The sequence below is a fragment of the Podarcis liolepis genome, assembly GCF_965112155.1.
Source record: "Podarcis liolepis genome assembly, chromosome: 3".
NCBI lineage: Eukaryota > Metazoa > Chordata > Lepidosauria > Squamata > Lacertidae > Podarcis > Podarcis liolepis.
Genome location: NC_139557.1, coordinates 30,948,324 through 30,963,940, shown reverse-complemented (window position 1 = coordinate 30,963,940; position 15,617 = coordinate 30,948,324). Strand labels below are relative to the sequence as shown.

Here is a 15,617-nt window from a genome sequence, read left to right as displayed (position 1 = left end):
GGCCAACCGAACTTGCGCGCCCTCCCTCCCAGCCGCCCGCGACTTTTCTGCTCACCTTCGCGGCGGCGCGCAGGAGGACGATTGGCCGCGCCGCGCTCAGGGGCGGGGCACGGGCTCGGGCAGCGCGCGCCGATTGGCTGAGCTGCAGGCGAGCGCGGGCCTAGCAGCAGGAGAGGTTCGCTTTGTGCCAACGCCCTTTTAGCAGCAGCAGCGGCGGGAGCAGCAGCAGCGCTGGTTCTGTGGCTGGAGACGGGAGCGGTTTTCTCTCGCTCTTTCTCTCTCCCCCCCTCCCTCCTCTCCTCCTCCTCCTCCTCCTCCTCCCCACCTTCTTGATCCAGCCCCGGAGCGGAGCGAGCGCAGTCGACCCAGCAGGCGCCCGCCGGCCCGGCCTAGCGCCTCAGCGGACCCAGGTGAGAAGGCGACGGCGGCGGCCTTCGCGGCTAGGCGAGGCGCGCTTCCCGCTTCTCCCCTCCCTCCTTCCCTCCCTCCCTGGCTGCGCCTTCCCTTGCCTAATCCCTGCCGCGTCGTCCATTTTGTGGAGGCGGCGCGGAGCTCCCGGAGTCGTCGTCGTCCCCTCCGCCGCCGCCTCCGCCATTTCGTACCGGCCCTGCAGAGCCAACCCCGGCATTTCCTGAGGGACGGCGGGAAAGGAGACGGGCGGGAGCGCGGCTGAGGGCAGGGCAGGCGAGGCTGGGTGGCTGCCACCCGCGCCTCACTCGCTCCCTCCTCCGCCTGCGGGGACAAAGGCAGTGCGGAGCTGCCGCCGCCGCCTTTTCCCTTTGCCTCCGTGGGAGGGGGGGAATCGGTCCTTCTCTCGCTTCTCCCCCACCCCAGCACATTTTTATTATCCAGGAAAATCGGCCGCCTTTTATCTCCCTCCACCCCCCAAAAAAAGGTTCGACACTCCTTTCTCCTTCCTTTTTGTTTTTTTTGCACATCGTCCTCCTCCAACGCCAAGCGAATCGCCCCGGGCTTCTCCGCCTCTGCACTCTTTCTTCTCTCCCATCTTCCTTCCCACCCCAGTCCCGCCTGCCAGGCATTGCTTAGCGATCTGCTCCTGAGAAGAGTTGCTCGCCCTCTTCTTCTCCCCCTGCACCTTGTGCCTTTTCTCTCTCTCGCTGCTCTTTTTTTTCCTCCTCCCCTTACTCGCCATTCACAAGTCCAGGTTGTAGGTCACCTATGGCGCCACTTCCATTATCCTCTTCTTAGCCTGCTTTCTTACAAACACTGCATTGGGTTTGTGGGTGGGTGATTTTAGACGTAACGTTTGGATTCTCTCCCCCCCTCCCTTAAATGGAATCTTTTTTGTGTCTTGGGTCTTTAAAAAACACAAACCAGTCTCTAGTGCCCAACTTCAGCATCACACACCTTGGATTTGTATGCCACACCACTCCTGACCGCCATTTCCAAAGGCTTGGCATCTCCTGTCCCCAAGGTGCTGGAAATCTCTTAGGTAGGGAGGGCCTAATCACCTGTTCTGAACATGAGTGCTTCTTTAACTTATGTTATCTTGACAGGCCCTGTTAGTGTTCACTAGTTGACAGAAATGTTTTGGGAATGGTACATCTTTTTGTCAGCTTGGTTTGAATTGAGGCTTTTGGTGACTGTTTCTCAATGGCCTTTGTTTAAGTTGCTCTGTCTCTTGTGGTTTGGATTTCCTAAATCTATAGGAGCTTTTTGTATGGCTGGTAACACTGCTCTTTAGGAGTACTGTACAGGTTTCAGAATATTTGTCTCTTCCTGTTCCAGGTTTTGAGGTGCCTTCTGACTTTGTGAAAGGCCCTGCTGTTCCTTTCCCCCTACTAAATCAGTTGCCTTGCTGCTTATACCATTGCTGGCCAACATGGAAAAGACCGAGATGATTCAGAAAGCCAAGCTGGCTGAGCAGGCGGAGCGTTATGATGATATGGCTACCTGCATGAAGGCAGTGACAGAGCAAGGTGCTGAATTATCCAATGAAGAACGCAATCTTCTCTCTGTGGCGTACAAGAATGTGGTTGGGGGAAGACGCTCTGCTTGGCGAGTGATCTCTAGCATTGAGCAGAAAACTGACGGAAATGACAAGAAGATGCAGCTTGTCAAGGACTACCGAGAGAAAGTGGAGTCTGAACTTAAGTCCATCTGCACTACAGTTCTGGTGAGTTTGTTAAGCATACTTCACCTTTTTATTTATAGCTGACTTACTGAGTTGAAGCCTGAGGCCTAGGAGTGGGATGAATTGCATTTTGTGAGATGTAGATTTAAAATGTAAGATGTTGAATTTAAATATAATATTTTGCCATACCTTGCCAGGAACAGTGAATGTACGTAAACAAATGTTGACTAAAGTGAATTTACTGCAGAAGTGGGTTTCCACTGACAGTTACTTCGAAAATGTGGGAATGGGGATTGAACTGTAAAAGCTGTTTAATCAGTAGCAATGCACTCTCATAATGCCTTGTATTAAAAAGTCTGTATTTGATGAAGTAAATAGGCTGAAAAAGCTACATATAGGTTCCCCTGGGGTTATAGCTATTGCTTTGTTCATTGAAATATAGAAGCTAGTATATGCTAAATCCTAAATTCTATATGCTAAATCCTAAATTCATTGAGTAGAGGATATTCATGGAACATAGTTGGAATAAATCTCTGCTTCTAATAGTTTCACTTGCATTGCTCTTGCCTGTTTCTTCTATGGGTTCTGGCAGTAGTTTCATATTACCTACTGCAAGTGATGGAGAGCTAGCACAAGGTTATGAAGAAGAAAACACAGGTTATCTGTTTCATAAATATGTCCAAAGCAACAGGCAATACTCTTTAGGCATTCGTATTTGGTCTTGGATTCTTTAAGTAGCAATTTTGTTTTTAATAAATCATGGTAAGTTGACATGCCAAAGCTAGAGTACAGTTTTTAATTGACCCACCAGAGTCTTCTGTGTTGCTGATAACTGTAGTAGTAATACTTGCTTTCTCTAAATTCATATTTTTGTTGTTACAAATCTGCAGTCATTTGATACATTTATTTAAAGTAATTTTTATATCTGTATCTGCAGGTAGGCTAGGATAAATAGAATTCGTTTGAAGCTTTTCTCCATTTACTTTATGCCACCTAAATTTTGATTTGGATTGGGTTAAGGAGGTTGGCAACCAGTGAAGGACAAATGTCCTCTGGTACTATGTTTCTGTCTGCAAAAAAAGTGTTTCTCTGATCCTTAGGGCACCATCTCAACTCCTAGTGCATATTTATTTTGTAGGAAACATTGTACATGTTTGCTTCTGACATTTAATTCCTTTCACCAAAGGGGGGCTTTTTGAGTCTGTAAAATAAAAGACAGCATTGTATACTATGCAGCAAAGCACTTTTGAAGTTATGGGGAGTTTTAAAATGAGGGTCTGTTCAATGAAAAGTAAAAAATCTCATTAGGCAAGCCCTTGGGTGTGTCTAAAGTAGCTCTTTGGATCCTAGCCACTGTCCTTAGTCATCTCTATTGCATACCAGCAGTACAGAAATGCCCTTTGATTTCAAGCTTGAACTTTCTGGTCGAATATATGGCTATTTGGGGTGGGGTAAAGTGACAATGAATGATTCTAATCTTTTTTAAAAAAAACCACTGCACTATTTTTGGTTATTTTTAACACAATTATTTTGCTACAAATGTAGACATTTATATTGGTGTTTCCTTTTGAACCCTGCGCATCCTATTCCATATAAAATTGTTATACTTGAATTGTCAATATTTTCCTAAATATGTAGTAGTGCAAGAAGTATTCTAAATTTTGTTGGCCCAAGGTCTAGCTCTACTGTAAACTTCTCTTGAGCAGTGAACTGTTGGAAAGCTGTGTAAACTAATGATATGTAACAAATAAATTTTGACAAATTGGTTGATACTTGGAAAACACAAGAAAAATCAGTAAGCAGTCATTTGTTACACATCTTAGAATTGAAGAGTGAAACTGATTATAATGGAACAGATTGTGTGTCAATAGGACTTGCTGATCGGAAGGTCGGCGGTTCGAATCCCTGCAATGGGGCGAGCTCTCGTTGCTCGTTCCCTGCTCTTGCCAACCTAGCAGTTTGAAAGCACATCAAAGTGCAAGTAGATAAATAGGTACCGCTCTGGTGGGAAGGTAAACGGCGTTTCTGTGCGCTGCTCTGGTTTTGCCAGAAGCGGCTTAGTCATGCTGGTCACATGACCCGGAAATTGTACGCCGGCTCCCTTGGCCAGTAAAGCAAGATGAGCACCGCAACCCCAGAGTTGTTCACGACTGGACTCTTTACCTTTAACAGTTCATTAAATGCTTAGTCATGTTTAGGGACCTTCAAAAACTAGTTTAATACTGCCTTCAGTTTGCCAACAATATGCATAGTTGATGCTAGATTCATAAAAATGTATATATGTTTACCCGGCGGTACATAGAAAGCTTGCTAAGTCATTGTCCAATCAGCATAGTGGAAGCAAAGGACTTTCCCTAGTGAGAAACTGAAGATACTTTCAGCAGTTGAGGTGACTCATGCCCATTAAATGCTGTGTTAAAACTAATTACACAGGTGTTTGTAGGCACAGTTGCATTTTTCGAAGTTACTGGACATGATTAGTTGGTCCTTTGAGCACCATGAGGTGGTGGGGAACTTAAGGCCCCAGGCCTGAATGTGGTACTCCAGGACTCAAATTTGACCGTGGGAACCCCCACCCCTTGGTCCATGCCACACTCATCACTCTTTCCCTGTCTCTTCCTTGAGTACTTTTCTCTGGCTGGAGTGTGTCATTGAATTAATAATGTCTTGCTTGTCTTGATGAAGGCTGGGGAGAGGTGTGTGTCTGTTCTAAAACTTTTAACTGACTGGTGTGTAGCTTACTGTACAAAGTGGCCCCACCCACCCCTGACATGTGGCCCTTAGAAGCTTCCCCATGAGGAAATGTGACCCTTTTGCTGAAAAAAGGTTCTTTGCCCCTGCCCCAAAAACAATGTTCATGTTCTGAAAACTAAAGTTTCGTGCAAGGACATCTTTCCTGGGAGTCTTCAGCTCACGTGCACTTTTTCTCTCTGAGCTTTTAGATAAGGCTGCTTGCGGCAAACTATCTTAAAACATTTTTCCAAGCATGATGATAGGAAAGTACTCCATTTGCAGCAGTGAACTGTGTATATGCCCCTGTATCATGACTAGTAGCTGCAGACTGCAGGCCTCAGTTGGGCATGTACTGTGGAATTTAGGCAGGTAAGTAGAAATGGTCTGTTAAAGAGTAGACAGGAAAAGGAAAGCAGACAGCTGCTTCATATTTTAACTAGGTGGATTTTACAAAGTTAAGAAGATATTATGTCTTGGTAACTAAGGGAATTCATTCCAACCAAGGTTGGGCACTTTTAAGTGATTATTTTGAGGGAACTGAGCATGCCCATAGGTGAAATATGTGCAGCTTAAAATGTTCTGCTTTATATTTCATATTTAACAGTCACATTTTGTTGATCATTTCTAGTTTTGCTAGTCTTCTAAGTTCTGTGCTGAAATGTCAATAGCAAAACATTTTGACATTCTACCAGAAAACCAGAGATTCCAAACAAAGTCTTACTGGTGGGAGAAATGAGTTCATATATTTTGCAGAACAAAATGCTATCAGTTTCCATTCAAATGAGCAATGCTAAAAAGGGTAGCAGCACTTGTGAATGGCTTGGATTCTTCTATCTTTTTTTTTACATAAAATCTGGGTACAGTAGAACTTCTAGTTATGTACACTTCAGGTAACAAGCTCCATTAACCCAGAAGTAGATGCTCCTTGTTGCGAACTTCGCCCTGTGATGCAAGCGGAAGTCGTGTGGCAGCGGGAGGCCCCATCAGTGAAAGTGTGCCTCATGTTAAGAAAAGTTTCAGGTTAAGAACAGACCTCCAGAATGAATTTCGTTCATAACTGAAGGTACCACTGTACTTGAATATCATAAGCTTTTTAAGTCAGGTTCCGCAATGCATTCAACAAGCAGGAATGCCTAGTATCTATGTACCATTTTCAGATGTCAGAGACTAATGTAGTAACAGTTATTTTAATTGAATTAGGATGTTTATGGAATAAAAGGATGTTCCCAGGCCTGTTGGTTAAAACTGAACACTGATAAATTGTATTTCTGAGAATCAGTGAGGGCTTAAATATACCAGTGCTTTTTAATTTTTAATATGGTTACTTCATGAAGAAACCTTCAATATCTCACCTTTTCACTGTTGTAACAGTTCTTATTATGTCATACAACAACATAAAACGACAGACTAAATGATTACTGAATAAACCAATTTAATATTTGTGTATGTTCATCTCCTCATAACATGAATTCTCTAGGTGATATGCAACAGTAATAATAATAATAATAATAATAATAATAATAATTAATAATAATAATTTATTATTTGTACCCCGCCCATCTGGCTGGGTTTCCATAGAATCTGGGCGGCTTCCATAGAAACCAAAAATACAGTAAAATATCACAGATTAAAAACTTCCCTGAACAGGGCTGCCTTAAGATGTCTTCTAAATGTCAGGTAGTTATTTATCGCTTTGACATCTGATGGGAGGGCATTCCACAGGGCGTGCGCCACTACCGAGAAGGCCCTCTGCCTGGTTCCCTGTAGCTTTGCTTCTCGCAATGAGGGAACCGCCAGAAGGCCCTCAGCACTGGACCTCAGCGTCTGGGCAGAACGATGGGGGTGGAGACGCTCCTTCAGGTATACTGGGCCGAGGCCGTTTAGGGCTTTAAAGGTCAGCACCAGCAGAAATATAGTTTAATATAATATAGAAATATATAGAAATATAGTTTAATATAATAAAACACACAAGTATAGCATGTAGAAACAGCTTAAAACTAGGGATCAGTATTGGGCCATTGCTACTAATGTATTGTTGGAGTCGGTTAAAAATAGTTTAGAAATAAATCTATGCAGTGTGCGCAGAGGTACTGATTAGGAAAGGAATTTTGATGTACGCTAGTATTGTAATGAACTGAAATGCTATGACAGATTTAAACAGCCTTATGCTAACCATTTTGTGATAGGTGGAAAAGGGAGAGAATGCCTTGCTGATTTTACTAAATAAAATTAGTTTTGTCTCATGACCTTCAACAGCTGTTTGGAGGTTTAAGCCTTGGTGCATGAGTAGAACACTGCATGTGCCTTTTAAGACCATTGCCGTTATTGATAGGTTGGCTATCTCCTTTTTTTAAAAAACAACAACCCTGTATTAGTGTCCTAGTTAGAGCTTGGTGTTACAGTTTAGTAATTAAGAAATGATCAATTTACATGCGTTAGTAGAAGGCACAAATCACTCCCTAGTAACAGAGAAGACTGTCAACCACTGGATAGATTACCACTGAGACTGAATGCAGGATTGTAACATACTTCAGTACTTTTTTTTTACTTACCATCCAGTTGTAGTCCACTGACTTCCTAATGCTTTCCAAATCAAGAAGCTTAGTGCTAAGAACCAGAGTACAATTCTGAATGCCAAAAGCATTCTTCATAGCTGAATTAAAGTGCAACATACTATTATTTCTTCTCCAACCTCTCCAAAGTGTTTTTTGTGGATTTCTGTAGTGGAGACCTATTAGTTCATTAAACAAACGCTTAAAATATGTATTTAAACACTGCTACATCAGAAAACATAGCAAAGTAGTTTACAACATTAAAAAGGTGGAAACCATACAATGGAAGCATTAAAACATATCTCACAATATCTTTCAACATGATAATAATTTATTATATAGGGTTGCATGTAGACATGCTGAGGTCAGAAGTATCCAACAAGTTGGGAGTAGCAGTAGCAGTAAGTAATTGGATTGGGGGGGGGATACTTCAAAATTCACTTGAAATATAATCATATTAACAATTTTGAAATATATAGTATGGCAGTAGGAACATGTGTGCATCAGATCCACAGGTGAGCCAAAATTGCCACAGAATGCAGTAACAGGTGCAGAATTTGACTTCTTTCAAACAAAAGTAGTTTCTAGTTCTTATGGCTGAATATATGTTTAAGATATGATTGTGTAAGCTATGATTGCTGAAATTTCAGGTGCCGTAGAAATTACTTGATAAATCCCACACCAGCCATCATAACAAGTGATCTTGTTCCTCGCTCAGACAGTTGGCCAAGTGCAGAATATTAAGTTGTGTTAAGAATACACATGTGGCCCTGATTAGTTAAACCTTAGGTGTGTTCCTAAGCATATTTGCTTGGAAACAAGTTCCATTGAAATGGACTTCTTTTCAAGTGAGAGTATTTGAGACTCAGCTTCGTATCTCTACTGCTGGAGCACTTAAATGTTTGAGATTGGTTCAGTTTCGCAAGCTGATTCATCTTTGCAATCTGATTCATCAGGGGCTTGAGAGTTTCTCACAAGGGTGATTCATGTCATGTGTTTTTGGAGCAATTAAGTATGTTCTGGTACTAATTTAGTTTATTCTAGCTTACAATAGAGAAGGGAGTTGACTATGCACACCGCTCACATTACAGTATTAGTATTTTATTTTTATTATTAAATTTGTACACCATTTATCAGATCACAGGGTGGTTCACAACATAAAAATACAAAACGAAAGCACAAAAGACATAATAAAAACAAACCAATAGCATGCCCCCCCAACAAGGACATTTAAAAGGCCATAGAATGTTAATCAACCGAAAAGGTATGCTTATAGAGAAACATTTTTGCAACAGAGAGCCACTGTAGAAAAGGCCCATTCTTGAGTTGCCACATGCTTCAGCTGAAATAAACTTTGCTACTTGTTGAGGATTCAAAGAGAAAGTGAGGAGTAGATTAGATCAGGAAGTATATTACAATAAACCATAGTCCATAAAATTGACTAGTTGATTTTACATGCAGAAAAGAGTTGACCCTAGCTACTATAGGCTTACTGTACTTGAGGTTAACATTTGGCTACTAGCTGTCTTTACCATCTCCTGCTGACATTGAGTCCTTGTTACCTGTCTGTGTCATGTATGTTTGATTAACCCACACTTTCCGCACAAAAGTGTTAGATGTTGCATCTGGTTAGACAACAATGAGACATTGATTATAAATCAGAGGGGTAAGTATGGAATTGGAATAACTATGCATATATCTTCTGTGGATGTACCTCCATCACCCAAAGCTGGAGCAAACAATTGGTATAGACTGAGTTGTCACTTCCCTTTTAGATTGAAGGGCTGAGTAGACTACTAGGCAGTGTAGGCCAGTCTGAACTCTTAACCTGTCTCCAGGTAGGGCTGGGCAAACTCTTGTCTGAAACCCCAGAGAGCTGTTGACAGTGTAGACAATACTGAGCCTGGTCTGATTCAGTGTAAGGCTGTTCTATGCTCTTAGCTCTGTGAGGGAGTGTAAATTACATTTCCCAGAATTCTTTCTTAACGAGAATGGCAATAGCTCAGTGGCAGAGTGTCTGCTGTGTATGCAGTAGGCCCCAGGTTCAATTCTTGGCGTCTCCATGTTGGGAAAGACTTCTGCCTGAAATCCTGAACGGTGGCTGCCAGTCAGTTTAGACAATGCTGAGCTAGATGGACCCAATGATCTGACTTGGTATAATGCAATTTCCTTTGTTCCTATGAAACGTGTTATTACAGGATATACAATATTAAATGGCATCTTCGTCATTTAAAAACCAAATGAGTTGAAAAACCACCTGCATTTCATTAGGTGACTTGGGGTGATAACCATGGAGCACAGTCTTTAGCAGAATGGCACTATTAGTCATTTTGCAAGTGCATAAATTTGACTATAAGTTATAATTGCTAAAATAACAATTATAGTAGCTCTGCATGTAGAACTTAGGTCTAACATCTTTGCAAAAAGCCCCATCCATGTTGGTACAGCTGGGCTAAAATGGTAGTCTGTAGGCTATACTGAGAGTGACTCCTTCCTCTTTTGCCTGAACAAATGGTTTATGCTATATTATTACCAGACAACATCTTGCTGTGTGCATTAGTCACACCATTCAGATAAAGTAGTAAAGAATACATTCTGAAAGAAATATATGGTATGTCTTTAATTCTAATAAATATATGAACTGTAGAACAAAAGATTTATTAACAGTAGATTGCATTTAATGATACTGGTACTATATATTTTCATAGAAAAGCAGGCATTGAATGCAAACAATATTTTCAAAACTTTAATCTAAACATCAAAGGGAAAGATGACTGTATTGAGAAATAAAATTGCTCTCTACTTTCTGAAGCTTAAAGCATCTTTGTGCAGCTCTTCAGAAACTCAGAGCAGCTTAAAGAGTCCGAAGACATTACCTGTTCTTAGGCTTACTTTCTAAAAGGCATGAGACAAAATGAAGAGACGGGGAGGTTGGAAAGCAAACTCAAGCCCCCTAGAGTTCTTTGTTCTCCCAGCTGGAATGGAAGCAGTTCATGGAGGGGAGGAGCTAAAAGTTACTAGTCTCAACAGAGCTGATAACAGTGTCTGCTTCCATTCTCCCTCTGCTGTAGCATGATAATACTAGTCTCTTGGCAGTTAACAGTGGAACTTAATGACATTTTAGAGCAATTCTATTTAAGAGGGGAAAGTTTATTCCCTGCTTTTGTCCGATTCCTCGAAAGCTTTGATACATATTCAAAATCAAAACATTTTGTACATAGGGTGTGAGTCATTTAATAATGAGTCATGTCAGCTCAATACAAGGACTTCTGCTCTCCTTCCCTGTGCATCCCTGAAACTAACTCTGTGTGTGTGTCAGGAGCACCCCTAGAACAGCATGTGGGGGCAAGAGAAGCAAGGATTGTTCATCTGGTAAGCTGAAATGCTTGTGCTGATCAGAAGAGTGCAACACTGAATTTCTCCCCTAGTGGCAAATTAAGCATGGTATGAAAATACCATGTTGCTAGCAAATGTTTGACACTGGTGTCCTGTAGGGAAAATAGGTCTTATATTTCAAGTCTCTAGACTCTAGGACTATCTTGCTGGTCACACCTCTGGCTGGTAAAAATATAAGTGTGTTCTTTCAAGTTAGTTTCAAAATATGTATCTGCCTCAAGTTCTTTTAACTTTCCTAGGTGTGTCTAGTTCTGACCATGCTGCTTCGTTACCCAGCATGTTGATTAGCCTAAAAATTGGCTGTCCAGTGACAGAAGTCTGATACCAAAGAAGGTTCACAAACTTTAGTATCTGCGGAGGATGTTAACCAGAACTTTAGCATGACTGTTTAAGACTTTCTCTTGTAGACATACAAGGCTAATAGCCAAAGGTTCCAATTGGCTATTCTTTCTCATAATTGGATATGGTGTGCATACAGTTGGACTGTGGGTGACTTGTCAGGGCTTCAGACATCAACTTACTATTTACTAATCAAAAGCAGAAGTGACTTTAAATCTGCTAGAACAGCTGAATTAGATTATTCTCCACTGTGAGGAAATAGAAAGCAGCTTAGTGGGAGGGGGCGGGGAGAGAGCGACTGTGTGATGTATCATAGTGATCCTTTATGTAGGGGTGGCTTTAGCTAAAGTTTATGCTTCAGCCATAATTTAAATGCATATTGTTGGCAAAAAATAGTTAATTGAATCTGTACATTCCAATTCAAAAAACCCTCATTAAACAGATCTGTGACTAAGTCAGTACATTTTTTTTAGCATGGCAATAATTTAGCAAGGCAATAATTTCTATTTGAAAAATAAACCATTTGAGCGTTGAACTATTTGAACTATATTGAATTGCTTGTGCAGTAAGATGATTGGCTGAAGCTGCTAAATACTTAAAAAGTAATCGTGGAGTGTCTGGATGGAATCATTACTTTGGGCAACTGTCACAGGTATAAGACAATCAAATGAACTGTGGCTGTGTTGTTGGCAGTGGTTTGCTGCAAAGGTGATGGGTGTAGCTTTTATATTCAGTGCAGCACTGAGTGTGCTTTAAAAAGCTACTGCTTCAATATTTAATGCAACACTTGGGTATTTATTTTGAGAAGGAATTAATCAAAAGTGGAAACAGTGGAGAAATAACTAGGAATAGTACTATGGCCAAAAAAAAAAAAAAAATCACACTCCCTATACTTTATTTGTAAAACCTGTTTTTCTTGCGAGCTGTTGATTATGAATTTTTCTTTGGTAAGCAGCCTCTTATGTCAGAAAGTGATGTATCTCATAGTGAAAGAATTGGGTATTGGGCATGTGACCACAATTCCTAAAGGTTTGCTTCATACTTGGCTCAGTTTTTACTCCAAAAAGTAAATCTAATTTTGGTTACAACACTTCAATCCTTCATTTGTGTTTCCCATCCTGAAAGACAGTCTCAGGGGACAAACAGTGCCACTTCTTAAATTGAAACACCATTTCTCTTGCTACAGGGTCTTTATCTACTTAGTGCATAATATATAAAAATGGCATCTTAGCAATCATTCACATTGTGTCTGAACACACATCTGTGGTAGTATTTATGGCCTTACTATTGAAATTACTTAAAATTCTCCCCCCTCCTCTTTCGTTAGGAGTTGCTGGACAAGTACTTAATAGCTAATGCAACTAACCCAGAGAGCAAGGTGTTCTATCTGAAGATGAAGGGAGACTACTTTCGATACCTGGCGGAGGTTGCCAGCGGAGATGACAGAAAACGTGAGTACCATATTAATTTAAGCCTCTACTTTACAGTAAAGGTATATCTAGTCTTATAAATAATAGTTACATGTTGTGTGTGAAGATAATGTTAAGAACCTGCTAGTTTGTCTCATAATCCCTTTTGCCTTGCTTTTTCTTAACAGAAACAATAGAAAATTCACAGGCGGCTTATCAGGAGGCATTTGACATCAGCAAGAAAGAGATGCAACCCACACATCCAATTCGTTTAGGCTTAGCGCTTAACTTTTCCGTATTTTACTATGAGATCCTCAACAACCCAGAGCTGGCTTGCACATTGGCAAAGACGGTAAGTTGACTTTGGGTGTGTGTGGGAAAATTAGTTTGAATAAGGGAGCAGGACTCCTTAACCACATTTGCTTATCTTCTTGGATACTGAAGTTGTATATATGGGTGTGTTCACTTTACCTATTCTTCATTCAGGGGACTGCTAGTATGATCTTGCTTCTACTTCCTCCTTGTGGCATTCTGTCACCTGATAGAGCATGCAGAATAATTTTAACAGTGAAAGCTATGAACAGGCACATCATTGATGGCTGGTCTTAAAACATTTTTGTTTTGAGAGGCTAATGTTATTGTCTTAGAAGGGTTTCATTTTCTAGGCCCACTTCGGGAAATAAGCACCTTTAGTCACAGTAGAACATGAGCTGAGTGAACATAATTTAGGTTTGATCTAAAGTGGCATCATTACAATATTCCCCCATATTGCATTATTGTTCTCCAAAGGAAAGCCTACATCCATGTATACTCCTCTGAAGAGTTGAATGTTTGAACACAACCACAGATGTATAACCCCAAGTTAAATACCAGCCCACAGAAAACCTAAATTGCTGTACATTAAACTTGTAGTAGGAAATGTTCACTGAGTACTAACTTCTCTTGCTTCTGAAATGTCTTCCAGAATATGCTTTGTACAATGACTATGCTGATAATCAAATCTTGTTTATCCTATATCAAAGCAATTTATGTAAAAAAGAAACAGCCTAAACTTCTGAAGGAATACCTCATCTGATGGCTTGTTTTTAAAACATATCTACTTTGGGGGTTCTTTTGCCTAAAGCGTAAGAATAATCTGAATGTCTTTCCTAGGCTTTTGATGAAGCCATTGCAGAACTTGATACGCTGAATGAAGACTCTTACAAAGACAGCACTCTCATCATGCAGTTGCTTAGAGACAACCTCACAGTAAGATGTGCCTGGTCTTTCTACAGTCATTGTGCTTAGACTTTGGGTTCCCAAATAGTGTCAGCTAGGTTTTTGGAGTAGTACTCCTGCTGCATTTATTAAAAGGGAGTTGTGAGCTGGGGTTGTGATGGATGTAAAACTGAGAATATCTCACTTCTGATAATACTGCTTGCTTCTAAAAATATTGCTCATTACTAAATTGGAGATTGTACATCTAGGCTTGATAGACTTAACAGATATATTTAGAAATATAATAAGGTGCAAGTAAAACTACTGCTTTTCATGTAGTTTACCAGATGAGGCAGGTCACTGATTATACTTTTGTGCCAGGCTGCTATTGAGAATGGTGTTGCAAGTGAACCATACCTGATTATGGCTGTTCTTCTTTCCAGTTATGGACATCAGACAGCGCAGGAGAAGAATGCGATGCTGCAGAAGGTGCAGAAAACTAAACTGCATATGGAGTGTCATTCCCCTTCTCAAGAAACCTTTTTACACGTCTCATTCCTTATAGCTCCACTTGGATTTCCTATAGCAAAGAGAAGCCATCCATGTGTATGGAAATCAATTTATAGTCTTTTCACACTGCAGCTTTGGGAAAACTCCATTCCTTGATTTGTGTTTTGTCCTGGCCTTCCTGGTGTGCGTTTACTGCTGTAGAAAAGTATTAATACTGGCTTAATTTCCATATAAACATAAGTAACTTCCAAACACTTATGTAGCGGACTAAAGTTTCTGGTATTTAAAAAGAAATCTGAATCAGTTCCTGCAAGCAACTGTGGTGGTTCTTTTTTTTTTTTTTTTTTTTTGGTATTACAGTGATGAAATGAAAATGTAGTTAATGCAACTAAAGAGTGTTCAACACAGTTCAATTCTCCACATTCCCTTTTTATTCTGCAGGGGTTTCTTGGTGATTTGACTTTCCCGTGCTACTGTGTATTCGTTTCTGTAGGATCTGGGGTGTCTTGGGCCAAATGGGAAGCATGGCAGAGTGGCTTCCTATATGTGTGTACAGCAGGAGCTACTGAGTGTTTTAAATACAGGGATTCTTCTTACTCTTCAGTTGCTGCTGTTCAACTGCTATCCCCTCCCAATAAAATTTCACTTACACTCCTGCCTTTGTAGTTCTGGTATTCACTTGATTATGTACTAGAAGCAGCATGTTACTGCCAGAATACAGGGAGTGCCTTTTTGGCAGACTAAATTGCATGTCATTTCTTAACACTGGAATGGGGGCGGGGGGGAAGAGGTCATATGTCCGAGTATAAAACTTTTCCATGCAGATTTGTGCACATGTATGAAGGTGTCAAGTTCGTCCAGTGATTGTTCCTTAGATAGATGGACCACTATTGTGTGTTGCTAATCATTGATTGTAGTCCCAAAAAAGCCTTGTGAAAATGTTAATGCCCTATGTAACAAAATAACATTAAATAAAATTACATTTTATAAACCACTAAACTGTTGCGCTTTGTAACATTTGCATGCAGCTTCGTCTAGGAATAAATCCCATCTAAACTTGTTTTACTATGCTGTAACGGAACAGTTTTCAAACCTGTAATGCTTGCATCGTGTGTGTGTGTGTGTTTGTGGGCGTGTGTGCACTTCTCTGATGCATTGCATGAAGTGAGATGATGTTCTGCATTCACTAAAGTTTTTAACATATAGCATGCATTCTCATACATATGTAGTGCATTGCAATGCTACTGTTACAAGAGGTATTCATACAGGTAAATTGAAGCATTCTGAAAATACTACCTGCTTTGACGGGGGCCTCCTACCTAGAGCCACATTTAATGAGCTTTAGGAATGCTCCAGCATCAGACCCAATCCCCTGGACCCTAAATG

At 40.8% G+C, this 15,617-nt stretch overlaps 1 protein-coding gene across 1 annotated transcript; it reads left to right on the top strand.

Moving 5' to 3' along the window:
• Positions 1-62: 62 nt before the first annotated feature.
• Positions 63-15,230, top strand: YWHAQ (tyrosine 3-monooxygenase/tryptophan 5-monooxygenase activation protein theta). The gene is made up of 6 exons (XM_083495752.1): positions 63-410; positions 1,750-2,137; positions 12,443-12,566; positions 12,713-12,876; positions 13,677-13,772; positions 14,165-15,230. The coding sequence occupies exons 2-6, from the start codon at positions 1,844-1,846 to the stop codon at positions 14,222-14,224; spliced, it is 738 nt and encodes a 245-aa protein (XP_083351878.1). The 5' UTR covers positions 63-410; positions 1,750-1,843; the 3' UTR covers positions 14,225-15,230.
• Positions 15,231-15,617: the final 387 nt, after the last annotated feature.

Coding starts and splice junctions, on each gene's coding strand:
- YWHAQ (XM_083495752.1), top strand. CDS start 1,844: ATGGAAAAGACCGAGATGATTCAGAAAGCCAAGCTGGCTGAGCAGGCG. Junction 12,567..12,712: donor CAGCGGAGATGACAGAAAAC/GTGAGTACCATA, acceptor TTTTCTTAACAG/AAACAATAGAAAATTCACAG. Junction 12,877..13,676: donor CTTGCACATTGGCAAAGACG/GTAAGTTGACTT, acceptor TGTCTTTCCTAG/GCTTTTGATGAAGCCATTGC.